The sequence below is a fragment of the Bos taurus genome, chromosome 4 (genome assembly GCF_002263795.3).
Source record: "Bos taurus isolate L1 Dominette 01449 registration number 42190680 breed Hereford chromosome 4, ARS-UCD2.0, whole genome shotgun sequence".
Classification (NCBI taxonomy): domain Eukaryota; kingdom Metazoa; phylum Chordata; class Mammalia; order Artiodactyla; family Bovidae; genus Bos; species Bos taurus.
The window spans coordinates 12,844,617-12,862,616 of NC_037331.1; the positions used below are offsets into that span (position 1 = coordinate 12,844,617).

General features: G+C 42.5%; 1 protein-coding gene and 1 long non-coding RNA gene across 2 annotated transcripts; one reads left to right on the forward strand and one right to left on the reverse strand.

Moving 5' to 3' along the window:
- The first annotated feature begins 8,192 nt into the window (after positions 1 to 8,192).
- LOC613363 (histone H2B type 1-C/E/F/G/I) lies at positions 8,193 to 8,997 on the forward strand. The gene has a single exon (XM_002686662.6). The coding sequence runs from the start codon at positions 8,235 to 8,237 to the stop codon at positions 8,676 to 8,678; it is 444 nt and encodes a 147-aa protein (XP_002686708.4). The 5' UTR covers positions 8,193 to 8,234; the 3' UTR covers positions 8,679 to 8,997.
- Positions 8,998 to 14,300: 5,303 nt separating this feature from the next.
- Positions 14,301 to 15,328, reverse strand: LOC132345180 (uncharacterized). Its single transcript, XR_009494373.1, has 2 exons — positions 15,203 to 15,328; positions 14,301 to 14,454 (listed from the first exon to the last, which is right to left on the reverse strand). It is a non-coding gene; the product is annotated as an uncharacterized lncRNA (long non-coding RNA).
- Between the last annotated feature and the right edge of the window lie 2,672 nt (positions 15,329 to 18,000).

Here is an 18,000-nt window from a genome sequence, read left to right on the forward strand (position 1 = left end):
GGCAAAGTGTTGAAAAAACATTTATCTTCTCTCAGAGGTACTCCTCCCCAGAGTCTTCCTAAATCCTCAGTGTCTCCATTTGGTTCAACTCTATAGTCAAATATTAAAATTTTTTTTCCTCTCTGAAGTGCCTATAAGAGGGAAGTGTCCATTTTAAAATAAATATTTTAAAGTGAGTTTTTTAATATATTCCCTATATTTGTATAGGATATAGCTTCTTGTTTAAAATCTGCTTGCAGAGTTCTCTAAGTTTAAAAAATTCAACTGCTTTTTGGTCTATGGAATTCGGATTAACCAAGATAAAACTGCATGGCGTCAACTACCTGAAATTTTGGCATTTACCCAATCCATGCACCCACCCAGCCACCCATCCATCCATCCGTGCACTCATTCATTCATACTATACTTTCTGAGTTTGAAGATCCTAATAAGTAACTCATCAGCCTTTCTAGTGCTAAAGTTGAGAACCTACAGTAATTAAGAGATGATAAATGTCACACAGATCCTCATTGCTTATTAAGCAACTTAAAATAGAAAAGCTCAGGAGAGAATGATCTGTGTGAGAGTTAAAGATCCTGCCATGGAGTGATTTCACCAACCATATGCAACTGCAAAATATAGAAAGCCAAGCCCAGGCAGGATAAGTTCATTCTGTGCTTAGGACCTGCTAATTGGTTTCACATGTATGTGCACGGAACCCTCCTGGGGCTAGATTCCAATATGGGGAGAGAAATGAGGTAATTCACTGAAAGATACATCTGAGTCAGACTGAAGGAGCTGTTATGACACTGAGTTGTGGTTATAATCAGGGTTGGTGGGAGGATGACACTTTATTTAGGGAGGTATTGATGGTCAAAAAGAACTGACCTTGAATGCTATTTCTCTACTTCCTAAGTGTGATCTTGGCTTTTCACATTATTTATTCAGTAAGTATTCACTGAGCCCTATTATGTGCCAAATGGGCTTCCCCAGCGGTGGTGGCTCAGTAGTAAAGAATCTGCCTGCAATGCAGAAGACGAAGGAGACGCAGGTTCAGTCCCTGGGTGGGGAAGATCCCCTGGAGGAGCGCATGGCTACTCACTTCAGTATTCTTGCCTGGAAGAGCCGCTGGACAGAGGAACCTGGCGGGCTTCAGTCCATAGGGTCACAAAGAGTCAGACACCACTAAAGCAACTGAGCGCACACACATGTGCCGAGCATGGTGGGAGGTGATGGAAATATCCTTGCCTTTACAACATAACACTGATTATTTTTTGGGCTTCACTCTCCTAAGGCATAACAATAGCTATCTTTCAGAACTGTGTGGAGTTCACACATAACTCTGTAAGTATGATAAGATACTAAGAGGGACTTATTGTCTCTAACTGGCAACTTGGCTCCAAATTTGGGGACAAATAGATGATAGAGGACAAAGAGATGACTGGGATTTATTAAGATGCAAATTCTGCTGCCCTCGTTATCACTCTCAACTCATTTATCTTGAGAGAACGATTGAATTGTTAATCTTCAGTTTTAGAAAGAATTCCATGTCTTTTCCTTCCTCCCTTGGAGGGTGGTCCTTCTAAGATAAGCCAATGGGGTTGCCTCAAGAGTGATTTGTAGAGATTGGGGAGGGGGTTGCCCACAAGAAGTTGAGCCTGGAATCTCATTTTTCAGTTGGATACCTACTTATGCAATGAATGGATTTGCTAAACTGCACTTTGTGCCTATTTGAGCAAAGGGAAAGAGGTTTATGGGGAAAACTCGGGGTAAAGAAAATGGGCAGGAGGGGAATAGGGCACATTTTCATTATCTGGCAGGAGTGGATACCATGGAAAGCATGAGTTACTGTGATGGAACCACACCCTGAAGTGTGACTAGGAGAAGAGACCCCAACAGTAAAAGTCTGTAGGGTGGATTATATAGGGACAGGAGTTGAGGGAGATTGGAAAAGGTCCCCTGGAGCTGGTTTTCCCATGAGAGGTGGCCTCTCAGTGATGAGCCTGCCAGAGGATCTTCCTAAGAGTCATCAGATGTCCCTCAAGAGGTGCAGCATTTGGTTGGCTGCCATGAGGGACGGCAGAACTCACAATGGCACCCAGTAAGTATTAAAAAAGAAAGTTTCTGTTCCCTTTGAGAATGCTGCCTCCCAGCCTTCAACACAGCAAAGGACTCAGAAGATGTGGGGGGGCAGGTTGGGGGGGTTGAGGAACAGGGGGTGGGGATCAGGAAGAGATGCCCCCTCTCCTTGCCCACATTCATGCCTCAGCATTGTCCCTGGATCCAGAGAGGAGATGGACATTTAAATTGGATGAAAATGGAAGTGGAAAGTGCTGGGGTATGTCTTTTAGAAACTGAAAAGATCAGGAAATTGGCATCTGCTGGAGATGCCATAAAGTCTTGGGAAGGGGGGATTCAATGGAGCATGTTTTAAAGCAGTGATTGAAGAAAAATAAAACCCTATGAAGTTTGAACCCTGCTGAGTTCACAGTATTCAATAAACTGCTGACAAATGTGAAGTGCTTAGCAAACAGTCACTGCTTCACAAATGAAAGATATCATTACTCCTAGTCACCTAAAGAGAATAAATACTCAGAAAATGTCCATATGTTTCAATATCAAAGAGCAAGTAAGATGCTCAATTTGTATTTTTGCTTTAAGAGAGACATAGTATGTTCATGATGTCTTCTGCTTTCCTCATGAAGTTCTTCTCAGGATGTTTTCTGGATTGTTTCACCACATTCCTTTTGCTATTTTAGGCATTTGCCTTTATATTTCATAGACCCTCTCAGGGAATGAGAGGATCCTAAAGGTCATCTGAAGCTGAAACTCCAATACTTTGACCACCTCATGCGAAGAGCTGACTCATTGGAAAAGACTCTGATGCTGGGAGGGATTGGGGGCAGGAAGAGAAGGGGACGACAGAGGATGAGATGGCTGGATGGCATCACCGACTCGATGGACGTGAGTTTGAGTGAACTCCGGGATTTGGTGATGGACAGGGAGGCCTGGCGTGCTGCCAATTCATGGGGTCACAAAGAGTCGGACACGACTGAGCGACTGAACTGAACTGAAAGGTCATCTATTCCCACCTCCAACTTAGGTGAAGATAAAATACTATTTAATTATTAGAAAGATACTTCAAGTTCTTAAAAATGAAGTATCTTGTACGGGGGTGCAATAAAGCAATTTCTGCAGACTTAGTACACAATGAGGAAATCGAAAGTCCTGATGTGGTGAAGCAGAAGGAAGAGGACACCAGGCTTGCTAGGCACAGAGCCAGAAGACTCCAGCAATGTTACAGTTCATGTGCCATCAACCCTGCTTAGCACCCACTTCCTCAGCTATAAAATGGGGGTTGCGACAAGGACCACACCAAATCATGATGATTAAGTGAGATGATTATGTAAAGCATGGAACACAGGGCTGGGAACACAGCTGAGGCTCAAGAAGTAGCTGTTTCCCCCTTTCTGCAGTTGCAGGGTTAGAAGACACCCCTGGGAAGAAGAAATAATGAGTTACTCAGAGAGAGAGGGATTGGGAAGGGGAGTATCAGGAAAAATCCTAAACTTTCACTTGTATAGTCAACTAGAGCTAGTAGTTAAGTGCCATGATTAAGAAGAACTGCAGAATATCATAGTGACACTATTGGAGTAGAATGACATACTGGTATTTTCATATTTATTTCATAATGTATTGATATCCTGGTATTAATATCTTGTTTATTCAAAAACAATGTTCAGAATTCAGCAAAATTTTCAAAAATCATTGAAACTAAATATTTGGTAGATTTCCCCTATAAAATGTATAAACATATAATATGAACTAGATTCCAAAAATTAAATATTAAATATACATTATCATTCTAATTTGAATTAATAGCAAGAGAAACACAATATACTTATACTAAATAAACTACTATTATAAAAAGTGAAGAAAATAAATCCTGAAAATTAACAATGAGTTATTTGACTTTTTTGCAGGTCTGATCTTAAGAACCATGTGTATCAATGGTATCATCTTTGATGGTGAGCCAAATTTGGGGGCAAATTTTTCTAGCCACTAGAAAAGCTTTTTCATATTTTATACTAGCTGGATAAATAGTTAAGAGATAAATATAAACTAAATCCAAACTTCTTTCTCAGCATCTTTTACATACAACTAATCTTATTTCCTGGGCTTCCCAGGTGGTGGTAGGGGTAAAGAACCGCCCTGCTACTGCAGGAGACATAAGAGATTCTGGTTTGATTCCTAGGTTGGGAAGATCCCCTGGAGGAGGGCATGGCAACCCACTCCAGTATTCTTGCCTGGAGAATCCCATGGACAGAGGAGCCTGGCAGGCTACAATCCATAGGGAAGAGTCAAACGTGACTGAAGCGACTTAGCACACACACACAATCTTATTTCTGTGTGCTAATCTTTTAAAACTTTTTACTTTTATTAAAGACTTCAATATTTTTATTAACAGCAAGCTGTAGTTTTTGTTTCTAAGGCCCAGCAGTTGATTTGCAAGATCCCTGGTTCTTAGTTTCTGCTATGAAACAAACAGCCTTTGTTCAAACAAACAAAACAAATCAATCAAACAGATAAGGAGTTTCCACCACTGAACACTGACTGTTTTTGCTGTCAACTTGGCCCCATTCGAAGTGTAGATATCTTGAGGGTAAGACTAAGTCTTTGTTCTTTATAATTCTCTTTTAGGGAAGCTCTCCTTCTTTATATATTCAGATTAATGCTAAAAATAAAATTTAAAAATACCTCTTTCAAGAAGTAGACCTAGAGAGAATTTGATCTGGGAAAATCTGTGCTAAGAGTTATACTCTTTTTCACTTACAAGCCCAAATACCTTGAAAGATCATAAAGCCTCCATGTAAATGCTGGGTTTAACTCTTTAGGTACTTCTCAAGACATAAATAATTCAGATTTCAGATTTTTAAAACACTGAAATAATGGTATCACACCAACAAACAGATTGGGTCTTTGATACTTGACAAAGTATCAAAGCATGATATACTGGAGTTCTAGAATATTGCAATTCAACATTACAGTCACTAGTTTAAATCATCTTGCTCAGAAAATTTTCCTTCATTAAGGTTAAGTGTCTAAATTCCATTTTTAGAGTAAGACCACATTGATGTAAGGCAGATGTTTACAGGGTCTATTTAAATACATGAATACACCTAAGATGTCCATTCCAAGTCCAATGCAATGGACATGAACTTGGGCAAACCTCTGGGGTGAAAGAGTCAAACACGACTGGGCGACTGAACAACGACCAGGTGTCCTCACTTTAGTCGTTAATGAGAGGGATGCAGACCAAGTCTGTTGTTTTTCAAAGCTGAGCAGTGGACAGAGAACTGCAGGTAGGAGGAAGAGAATTATGATTGGAGGGTCAGACCCAGGAGGGAGGGGCAGTAGATTGGCCCTAGAAAGCCTGGGGCTGCCTCAGGAAGACAAAGGGGGCCTGGAAGCAATGCTGATGCAGGCAGGGAAGGGTCAGAGGGTAGCCAGACACCTCTCCTCCAACACGTTTACACTGGGCACAGTTTGTGGCAAAGCCACTGTATTAAGTGTGGCCGAGAAAATGTATTTTTAAAAAGTGACAGTCCGGGCTTTTAACAGCTTGAGGAAGGGAGAAAATCAGACCTGATATTGTTATTGATCCTCCCAAGTCAGTCTCCAACAGAAGTCCTGCTCTGTGTCACTGGGGCCAACAGAACAAGACCCAGTTTGTATGAGGAACAGATGAAAGCTATACTCTGATCAAGGAACGGAGAGGTGCCAGCTTGCCTCTAGAACACACGCGCACCTGGACAGACCGCAGTGGGCGGGGCTGCGTTACTGGGCTCCTGCCGGCGGGGGAGGGGACGGAGTTCTCCCGCAGTCGGCACAGGTGTGCGGCTCAGACCTGCGCAGGCCCGCCGCCGCCATCTTGACTGTCGGTGCCTTGCGCAGCGGTCTGTGCCTGAGCCACACAGGTGCTGAGATGTCCCCGAGGCCACTTCTCACCAGGATCTCTGGGTCCAAAGCGCCAAGTTTGAGACCTCTGCACGTGAAACTAGATGAAGCACAAGAGAGAAGGTTAGACCTTATTTTAGCACCTAGATGCCATCTTATTTTTTTCCTGGGACAGCAGTGGGCTTTGCCGGTGATAACGTGCACAAAAGAAGTGAAGAAACACACAAATGTATATAATCAGAAAATATTTAGGAAAAAATTAAGAATAAATGAGGTTGGGTAAGAAGTAACAAAATGATTAGTGAAATATGGGTTTCCTTAAAGGGGAATATTTTGAGCCGGGTTTTGAAAAGTTGAACGTTGTTGGCAGGAAGAAAATGTCTTTCTACACTGAGGGACTGGTGTATACGAAAGTGTTATCTTAGCTTGGGTTCCTGAGAAAGGGTCTGAGGTTAATCTTATGAGCGTTCGCTTTCCTTTGGAATGCAATCCCAGAGAAGCAGAGAGAGACAACAAGGAAGGCTAAAAATAAATTAAAAAATAATGTCAGGGAGATTTAGTTATAGAACATTCAAATGGTTGCTCAGTTATGCAGAACACCTCCAGAGAGTGATCTGCATCATGAATTCACAGCATCTCAGAAAAGGAGGAGAGAAGGGTGAATAGTCTATTACCGACGCCTTTCTGCCTACTCTTTCTCATCGCTGGTTTGCCAGAGTGTTAACTTTCCCGTCTTCCCACCAGACAGCTGTTGTGGTTTCTGCCATGATAGGAGTGATGGAGGTCATATCAGAGTCTGGCTTTTGCTCTCAAGGATTTGCAGTGAGGCTGATAACTAGGGTTAAATGATGAGCCTTCAAGGTTTTATAACTTTTGCAATGGCACGAGCCAGTCAGCCATTTGGCCTGCTCTCAACCAGAAGTTGGATCAAGCAGCACTCGAGTTGGGGACAGATGATGCTTTGTGGGGGGCTTCTGCGGTGGCCCAGTGATAAAGAATTCACCAGTAATGCAGGAGACTAAAGAGACGCAGGTTTGATCCCTGGGTTGGGAAGATTCCCTGGAGGAGGGCATGGCAATCCACTCCAGTATTCTTACCTGGAGAATCCCAGGGACAGAGCAGCCTGGTGGGCCACAGTCCATGGTGTAGCACAGAGTTGGACATGACTAAAGTGACTTACCATGCATGCTCAAGGCCTTGTGAATGTGAAGAGACTTAGGAGTTTGGTCTGGTCCAGGGATGAAAATGGATGGTGAAAAAATAAGCATGTGTAGGGGAATAGGTCCCAGGCTGATGGATGATTTATGGTATCCTTTGGATGACATTTCAGGAAGCTAGAATTTATGAGTTGATCTGAGTTTAAGATTTTCCCAGTTTGTTTTGCTTATTATGATTGATAGTATAATTTAAATTATTCAGTAATCTTTTCAACTTCCTTCCTAAATTTCAGAGGCTGGAAGGGTAAAACTAACACTTTTCAGATTCTGATGCAGCTAGAGTTCTGGAGATGATTCAGGTTGTGTCTAAAAGATGCAGTCATGAAGCACTTGAATTCAGAACTGAAGGAGATGGCAATTAAAGTATTTATGATGCAATTGTAGCAGGAATTGAGTGTGTAGACAGGAGCCAGGATCAGACTTCCTATCATGGCCCTGCCTAAGGCTTCCAGCTGGCTCGATTGTGTGGTGTAGCTTTGGAAATTTCTTCTGGATGCTCAAACTGAGACTGTTTCTCTCTTAATTAATTTATAAGCTTTTTAATGCTCTATTAAAACAAAACAAGAGAGCTTCCTTGGTGGCTCAGATGGTAAAGCGTCTGCCTACAATGTGGGAGACCCAGGTTCAATCTCTGGGTCAGGAAGATCTCCTGGAGAAGGAAATGGCAACCCACTCCAGTATTCTTGCCTGGAAAATCCCATGGATGGAGGAGGCTGGTAGGCTGCAGTCCATGGGGTTGCAAAGAGTTGGACACGACCGAGCCACTTCCAGTCCATTTTTAGTTCGCTGATTCCTAGAATGTCAACATTCACTCTTGCCATCTCTTGTTTGACCACTTCCAATTTGCCTTGATTCATGGACCTGACGTTCCAGGTTCCTATGCAATATTGCTCTTTACAGCATCAGACCTTGCTTCTATCACCAGTTACATCCACAGCTGGGTATTCTTTTTGCTTTGGCTCCATCCCTTCGTTCTTTCTGGATATATTTCTCCACTGATCTCCAGTAGCATATTGGGCACCTACTGACGTGGGGAGTTCCTCTTTCAGTATTCTATCATTTTGCCTTTTCATACTGTTCATGGGTTCTCAAGGCAAGAATACTGAAGTGTTTTGCCATTTGTTGGGTGTTGTCATTATAGACATGCCTGAACCGGCTAAGTCTGCTCCTGCCCCTAAAAAGGGCTCTAAAAAAGCTGTGACCAAGGCCCAGAAGAAGGACAGCAAGAAGCGCAAGCGCAGCCGAAAGAAAAGCTACTCCGTGTACGTGTACAAGGTGCTGAAGCAAGTCCATCCGGACACTGGCATCTCGTCCAAGGCCATGAGAATCATGAACTCCTTTGTCAACGACATTTTCGAGTGCATCGCTGGTGAGGCATCGCGCCTGGCGCATTACAACAAGCGCTCGACTATCACATCCAGGGAGATCCAGACCGCTCTGCGCTTGCTGCTACCTGGGGAGCTGGCCAAGCACGCCGTGTCCGGGGGCACTAAGGCTGTCACCAACTATACCAGCTCCAAGTAAATATAATATGCCTTGCCGATGTTAACGGAGAAGGCAATGGCACCCCACTCCAGTATTCTTGCCTGGAAAATCCCATGGACGGAGGGCCTGGTGGGCTATAGTCCATGGGGTCAGTAAGAGTTGGACATGACTGAGTGACTTCACTTTCACTTTCTCCAGTGGACCACATTCTGTCAGATCTCTCCACCATGACCCGCCCATCTTGGGTTGCCCCACAGGCATGGCTTAGTTTCATTGAGTTAGACAAGGCTGTGGTCCTAGTGTGATTAGACTGACTAGTTTTCTGTGAGTATGGTTTCAGTGTCTGCCCTCTGATGCCTTCTTGCAACACCTACCGTCTTACCTGGGTTTCTCTTACCTTGGACATGGGGTATCTCTTCACGGCTGCTCCAGCAAAGTGCAGCCGCTGCTGCTTACCTTGGACGAGGGGTATCTCCTCACCGCCGCCCTTTCTGACCTTGAACTTGGGATAGCTCCTCTAGGCCCTCCTGCGCCTGCGCAGCCATGGCTCCTTGGATGTGGGGTAGCTCCTCCCAGCCGCCGCCCCTGACCTCAGACGCAGGGTAACTCCTCTTGTCGCCGCCCCTGACTGCAGCCATGAAATTAAAAGACACTTACTCCTTGGAAGGAAAGTTATGACCAACCTAGATAGCATATTCAAAAGCAAAGACATTACTTTGCCAACAAAGGTTCGTCTAGTCAAGGCTATTGTTTTTCCTGTGGTCATGTATGGATGTGAGAGTTGGACTATAAAGAAAGCTGAGCACTGAAGAATTGATGCTTTTGAACTGTGGTGTTGGAGAAGACTCTTGAGAATCCCTTGGACTGCAAGGAGATCCAACCAGTCCATTCTGAAGGAGATCAGCCCTGGGATTTCTTTGGAAGGAATGATGCTAAAGCTGAGACTCCAGTACTTTGGCCACCTCACGTGAAGAGTTGACTCATTGGAAAAGACTCTGATGCTGGGAGGGACTGGGGGCAGGAGGAGAAGGGGATGACAGAGGATGAGATGGCTGGATGGCATCACTCACTCGATGGATGTGAGTCTGGGTGAACTCTGGGAGTTGGTGATGGACAGGGAGGCCTGGCATGCTGCGATTCATGGGGTCACAAAGAATCGGACACAACTGAGTGACTGAAGTTCAGTTCAGTTCAGTCACTCAGTCATGTCTGACTCTTTGCGACCCCATGAATCACAGCATGCCAGGCCTCCCTGTCCATCACCAACTCCTGGAATTCACCCAAACTCATGTGCATCAAGTCAGTGATGCCATCCAGCCATCTCATCCTCTGCCTTCCCCTTCTCCTCCTGCCCCCAATCCCTCCCAGCATCAGGGTCTTTTCCAATGAGTCAGTTCTTTGCATCAGCTGGCCAAAGTATTGGAGTTTCAGCTTCAGCATCAGTCTTTCCAATGAATATTCAGGACTGATTTCCTTTAGGATGGACTGGTTGGATCTCTTTGCAGTCCAAGGGACTCTCAAGAGTCTTCTCCAACACCACAGTTCAAAAGCATCAATTCTTCAGTGCTCAGCCTTCTTTATAGTCCAACTCTCACATCCATACATGACCACTGGAAAAACCAAAGCTTTGACTAGACGGACCTTTGTTGGCAAAGTAATGGCTCTGCTTTTTAATATGCTGTCTAGGTTGGTCATAAATTTTCTTCTAAAGAGCAAGCATCTTTTAATTTCATGGCTGCAGTCACCATATGCAGTGATTTTGGAGCCCCCACAAATAAAGTCAACCAGTTTCCACTGTTTCCCCATCTGTTTGCCATGAAGTGATGGGACCGGATGCCATGATCTTAGTTTTCTGAATGTTGAGCTTTAAGCCAACTTTTTCACTCTCATCAAGAAGCTCTTTAGTTCTTCACTTTCTGCCATAAGGGTGGTGTCATCTGCATATCTGAGGTTATTGATATTTCTCCTGGCAGTCTTGATTCCAGCTTGTGCTTCATCCAACATGGCATTTTTCATGATGTACTCTGCATATAAACTGAATAATTAGGGTGACAATATACAAGCCTTGCTGTACTCCTTTCCAGATTAGGAACCAGTCTTTTGTTCCATGTCCAGTTCTAACTGTTGCTTCTCAACCTGCATGCAGATTTCTCAGGAGGCAGGTCAGGTGGTCTGGTATTCCCGTCTCTCTCAGAATTTTCCACAGTTTGTTCTTATCCACACAGTCAAAGGCTTTGGCATAGTCAATAAAGTAGAAGTAGATGTTTTTCTGGAAGTCTCTTGCTTTTTCGATGATTCAACAATGTTGGCAATTTGATCTCTGGTTCCTCTGCCTTTTCTAAACCCAGTTTGAACATCTGGAAGTTCATGGTTCACATATTGCTGAAGCCTGGCTTGGAGAATTTTGAGCATTACTTTACTAGCGTGTGAGATGAGTGCAATTGTGTGGTAGTTTGAGCATTCTTTGGCATTGCCTTTCTTTAGGATTGGAATGAAAACTGACCTTTTCCAGCCCTGTGGCCACTGCTGAGTTTTCCAAAATTTGCCAGTGTATTGAGTGTAGCACCTTCACAGCATCATCTTTTAGGATTTGAAATAGCTCAACTGGAATTCCATCACCTCCACTAGCTTTTTTAGTAGTGATGCTTCCTAAGACCCACTTGGCTTTGCATTCCAGGATGTCTGGCTCTAGATGAGTGATCATACTATCATGATTATCTGGGTCATGAAGATCTTTTTGGTATAGTTCTTCTATATAGCCTTTTAGGATAGAGAAGCCTTAGAAATGGACTCTGATGCCCTCTTTGTCTTGTGAGCATTTTGATAAGTCTGACTTTAAGATTTTAGCCAAAAGCCTTTTAGATGTAGGCCAATTATTTGATGCTTCTGGGTCTATTACCTTCAGCATACCTTCCAGATAAAATATGAAATTAGGGAGAAGTTGTTGCACATTTTGTTAAGGTTCTTTTAATGTGTGATCATGACCAAGAAATCAAATTCATTTAAGCACGTTCAAGGTTCTGTGTTTCTTCATGGGCATTAGCTCTTCGTGTGTGTGCTAAGTTGCTTCAGTCGTGTTCAACTCTTTGCAACCCCATGGACTCTAGCCCGCCAGCGGGCATGAATTCAATCCCTGGCTGGGGAACTAAGATTCTGCATGCCATGTGGTCAAAGAAAATGTTTTTTCCCAATAATGTTAAGAGGAAAAAGCATTTGAGACTAGTGCTTGTTTGAGACTGAAGCAATGTGCAAGAAGCAAAAGTGATGTATGTAACCAAGTATTCAAAATGGTTTTTAACAACATTCCAGAAAATGTTTTCCTTACAAAAACTTTCTCACCCAAAGCAAGAATGATTATTTGCAAAAATCTCAACTGACACAATTGAGCGACTGCACAACAACAACCACCAAAAGTAAAATTCATATCATGCTGAAATAATTTAAAAGGTATGCATTGTTTTCCAGATCCTTACCAAAGTATAGTCTATGGGCCAGAACCATTAGCATCATCTGGGAATTGTGAGAAATCCAGTCTCTGGCCCCTTCCAGGCCTACTGAATTAGAATCTACATTTTAACAATATTCCCATGTGACTTGTAAGCACATTAGAGTTTTCAAAGTCCCATTTTTGATATTGTAGAATTGTTCATAAGGCCAGTTGTTGAAATGATTCCATTTAGCATTTAAATTGGAGAAGGCAATGGCACCCCACTCTAGTACTCTTGCCTGGAAAATCCCATGGACGGAGGAGCCTGGTAGGCTGCAGTCCACAGGGTCGCTAAGAGTCGGACACGACTGAGCGACTTCCTTTTCACTTTTCACCTTCATGCATTGGAGAAGGAAATGGCAACCCACTCCAGTGTTCTTGCCTGGAGAATCCCAGGGACGGGGGAGCCTGGTGGGCTGCCGTCTATGGGGTCGCATAGAGTCGGACACGACTGAAGTGACTTAGCAGCATTTAAATATGTCCAATGTCTAAAATGGCAAATGTCCATTGAAGTAAAGTGAAGTGAAAGTCGCTCAACTGTGTCTGACTCTTTACAACCCCATGAACTATGGCCCGCCAGGCTCCTCTTTCCATGGGATTCTTCAGGCAAGAATACTGGAATGGGTTGTCGTTTCCTACTCCAGGGGATCTTCCTGACCCACGGATCGAACCTTGGTCTCCTGCATTGCAGGCAGATTCTTTACTGTCTGAGCTACCAGGGAAACCATAAATGTCTATTCAGTTCAGATCAGATCAGTCGCTCAGTCGTGTCCGACTTTGCAACCCCATGAATCGCAGCACGCCAGGCCTCCCTGTCCATTAAGGATCAGCAAATACTTATTTGTGTCCCTGTCAATGCTATTGTGTGTGGATTATTAATTTAGTCAGCTTTTGTTGTTATCACGAGGACTCTGTTTTATTCATTGGTGTTTCTTGAGCTTCTTAGAGTGAGAAACAGTCCTTTTTTTTTTTTAACTTACTCTTGTAGCTAATTGTTTTTCTCATTTTTTTGTTGTTCTTTCAGTTTCCAATGATGGATTGTCATTTAAAGACTCCCCAGAGTCTTACTAAATGCCCTCGTTTGTTCTGGCAGACCCAGAGGCATTTTCTCTGTTCCTTCTTGCTTATAGAACCATGATTGGTTTCAGTGTCAGGATATTTTTAGCCCGAATCTAAGCAAATCATGATGGTCTTGTGTCCCTTTACCATATTCTGAATTTCCTTCCCATCCTTATTTATAACTAAGGTCAGGACTGAGACCTGACCAGAAAGGGAAAAGTTGGAGGCTTATAGGAAAGCCTTTGTTCCCTAATAAAAACAACAAAGGTGAAAAGGTAGCTTGCTGGGCCCTGTAATTGCTTCTTTTAACCTAAAAGACAAGATGCCTAGTGCTATGAGTGTCATTTTGAAACCGTGATGTGATAAAAATAAGACTTGCTGAGAATGGTAGAGAGGAAGAGTAGAAAGAGCCCAGTTCCTCTTGACAAGATTGAATCAACACTCATGTCCTGGACTCAATTTCAGGGTGTGGGTTATGGAAAAACAAAACAAAGGGAAAAACAAAACAAGACCCACTCCTGCCTCCAAACCCCGTCTGCTTAAGATTTGGTTAGTCTTGTCTGTTGTTATTTGCGATTGAAAGTATTCCTAACTGGTACAGATAAGGAGGGCTTACTATAGTTAGGGGGCTTCCCAGGCGGTGCTAGTGGTAAAGAACCCACCTGCCAATTCTAGAGACATAATTCTAGAGACATGGGTTAGATCCCTGAGTCAGGAAGATCCCCTGGGGGAGGGCATGGCAACCCACTCCAGTATTCTTGCCTGGAAAATCCCATGGACAGAGGAGCCTGGTGGGCTACAGTCCAAGGGGTCACACAGAGTCGTACATGACAGAAGCAACTTAGCACTCATGCAGGCGCTAGAGTCAGAGAATTACTTTGTAAGGGCAAATGGTTTTTCCCTCTGTGGCTTATGGCACTATGTAGGGAGGCAACACAGAGGATTAGAAGAGCTAGATTCTGCTGTTGGCCTCTACCCCTTTTAGCTGTGAGAAATTGCAGCCTTGCTTTACAGAAACTTTGGCTCTGCTATTTACAATGTGAGTGTCAACTCCCAGTGCTTTCTTTTCTAGCAAAAGAAAAGGAAAGAAGTCAAGGAAAAGAAAAAAAAATTGGTTAAGTTCTGGAGATTTTTTTATGTAAATGTATGAGGTTGTATAAAACTGGCCAGAGAGATGTTTTCCTTGTTATTCGTTGTTTCCTGAAGCTTAGGCTTAATTATAGTATCTTCCCAGGTGCGTGTTTTGATGAACATGGTGATCTTCTTTCTCTTTTGGGGATGAAAGAGAAAAGTAAAACTTTAGGAAGATTTTCTTTTAAAGCAATAGCCCTCTTTTCTCAGGTAGACAAACTGTTATGGGGACTCAAGACCTACTTCCTCATATCATGTTTTAAATACAGGATGTAAAAAGTCACAGCTAGGTCCTGTTAGGAAAATAGGAACATTTTGAGAAAAGTACCAGATTAGCGTTCCATGTCTTTTATGTCTGGTAGATTTTAGGTAAAATTTGCTACAGACTTTTCAAACTGGTAAGCTTTGATAGTCCCTAGATAGACACCAAATGGTTTTAATCCACCTAATGCTTTAAAGAATTTGAGTTTGTTGCCAGCAACTCCTCTGTTTTCTGTCCACCTTACAGTCCTACACTTAGATTTGCTCCGCCTCAGAAGCACTGGCACTCTCTTGGTGCCAGAGTTGCATTAAGGTGAATGGTGAGGTCAGTGCTGGTGGGTGTCATGGATTGAATAGTGCTCCCATAACAGATGTTGATGTTCTAAACCCTAGCATCTGTGAATGCCCCCTTACTTGGAAATAAGGTCTTTGTCGATGATCAGGTTAATATAAAGTAAATAGGGTGGGTTCTAATCCAGTATGACTGTATCCTTATACAAAGCGGAAATGTGAACATAGAGACAGAAGGAAGATAATCTGAAGATACAGCGATCATGCATCTATAAGCCAAGAAACCCCCAAGGCTACGAGAAGCTAGGACCAGACTAGCATGGAACAGACTTACCCTCACCTTCCTCAGAAAGAACCAACTTTTCTGACACCTTGATTTTGAACTTCCAGCCTTCAGATCTACGAGACAATCAATTTTTATTGCTTAAGCCACCCAGATTGTTGTCTTTTCTTATAGCTGACCCTGGAAACTCATAGAATGGAGGAAGACCTTCACCATTCTGATAGAAGAGTTCCAGCCAGGGCAACATGGAACCCAGTGCTTAACAAAAGTTAAAGTCAATGCACTTGTAGTATTTTTTTAAACAATTATCTTTTAAAAATATATTTCTAATTTATTTAGGAATAAAAATGTATTTCTAATACAATTTTTAATATGGGTGGGAACTGAGCTAGAAAACAAATCTGAGTGAAAGAAAACATCCTATACTCAAAATTTCATAATCACATCTTTCTTTATTGAGGTTCCATGCTCCTTAACTGGTTTATTACACCCGGATTAACCCTGCAGAACATGTTTTTATAATGTCCACCTTGTTAGACTGCCATTCATTCCCTGAAATTTGTTTCTCTTTTAAATGTAAAAGTCAAAAGGTATTTTATTTTAATATTTCTTTGATCCTAATTTCCCTAGACCTCTGCCAACTCTGCCTTTAACATGTTTGGGTCTTGCCTAAACTCAAAGTGGACCTCCATAACCTTAGCAAAACTCTTCTAGGAAAGTCTATCACGTTCCTTAATATCTGCTCCACTGTATAAAAAATTCTTTCTGGGCTCCCCTTGAAACCATATTTCAAAACAAATGTGTTTATTCTTGCTTATCCTTAGTAAGAGATTAAAAGCTATGTAATAAGATACAACTATGTCCACTGAGGGGAAACTTTTAAGTTATTCTCTAGTCTTCACTAAATAACCATAGTTCCTCTAATCTTAAAGATTTTAGCTTTCAACTTTTAGTTATTTGAATTCGTAGGCAGGGAGCCCTCATCAATTTCTCCATGTTAAGATAAAAATCACCAAACTGGAGATGAATTATTAAGGCATCAAGAAAAAATATCTAGTATGCATGTCGAGAGGAAAGCTTCCCACAGTAAAATTTCTAGATAGAAGTTAAAGTTTCTGTAGACTGAGCTGCTCAGATTAAAAGAGTATAGCAATTCTTTTATACTCCTTATAAAAGAAAGTACAAACACATGGTGAAACTATTTTTCTTGCCATGTCAGCATTCCTTTGAGAGGAAAGAAAGAAAATGTTTTGTTGGGAGTTCTTCAGTTTAGCTCTACAAAGACTTAAAAATGTTTTGACTTTCAAAGGCACTTTTACAGAGCTGTAAAATTGCCTGTCTCCTCTCCAGATTATCCTGTATGCAAAGGCAGCACTAATTTTTATAAAATGCTACTTTGATCATTCAGTTCCTTGGTCAAATTGATTATGGCTCCCTACTATTTTTCAGATCATGTGTTATACTTTTCAAGATCTTTGATATGTATACCCATCTTTATTTCATTTTACCTCACCATACAATTCATCACCTTTGTCTTATGGCCTTTCTCTCCCTCTGTCAACTCCAACACATATGGGTTTATAAACAAGATGCTCACACACATACACCCGCCTGTGCTCCATGTATATTCTGGTCCTCAGACTTTTACTAACACTTTTCTTCTTTTCTGCTGTCTGCTTGTACCTTTTTCTCCTAGCTGGATCCTGAATTTCTTTAAAAGCTCCATTTCCTTCTAGGAAGCACCTCTTATGACCTTTATCTATATTGTTGTTCTTGTTCAGTCACCCAGTTGTGTCCAACTCTTTCTGACCCCATAGACTTCAGCACACCAGGCCTCCCTGTCCGTCACCATCTCCCAAAGTTTGCCCAAGTTCACGTCCATTACTTTTGTGATGCCATGCAGCCATCTCATCCTCTGATACCCTCTTCTCCTTCTGCCCTCAATATTACCCAGCATCAGGGACTTTTCCAATGTCAGCTGTTTGCATCAGCTGACCAGAATACTGGAGTTTCAGCTTCAGCATCAGTCCTTCTGACAAGTATTCAGGATTGATTTCCCTTAAGATTGACTGGTTTGAACTCTACTGTCCAAGTAATGTGTAGGAGTCTTCTCCACCACCACAGTTCGTAGGCATCAATTCTTTGTGCTCCGCCTTCTTTATGATCCAGCTCTCACAACCTGTTGTGACCACAGGGAAGACCACAGCCTTGACTGCGGACCTTTGTCGGCAGAGTAAAGCGTCTTCTTTTCAGCCTCTTCTGTCTAGGTTTGCCATAGCTTTCCTGCCAAAAAGCAACCTTCTTCTGATTTCATGGCTGCAGTCACCATCCTCAGAGATTTTAGAGTCGAAGGAGAGGAAATCTGTCACTACTTCCACCTTTTCCCTTTCTATTTGCCATGAAGTAATGGGGCCAGATACAGTGATCTTAGTTTTTAAAAATTTGAGTTTTAAGCCAGCTTTTTCACTCTCCTCCTTCACCCTCATCAAGAGGCTCTTTAGTTACTCTTTGCTTTCTGCTATTAGAATGGTATTATCTGCATATCTGAAGCTGTTGATGTTTCTCCTTCCTGTCTTGATTCCAGCTTGTAACTCATCCAACCATGGCATTTCTCAGGATTTGCTCAGCGTATAGATTAAACAAACAGAGTGACAGCAGACAGCCCTGTCGTACTCCTTTCTCAATCTTGAACCAGTCAGTTGTTCCATACAGGGTTCTAATTGTTGCTTCTTGACAGGTTTCTCAATACAGGTTTCTCAAGAGACAGGTAAGATGGTGTGGTATTTGCATCTTTTTAAGAGCATTCCACAATTTATTATGATCCACACAGTCAAAGGCTTTGACATAGT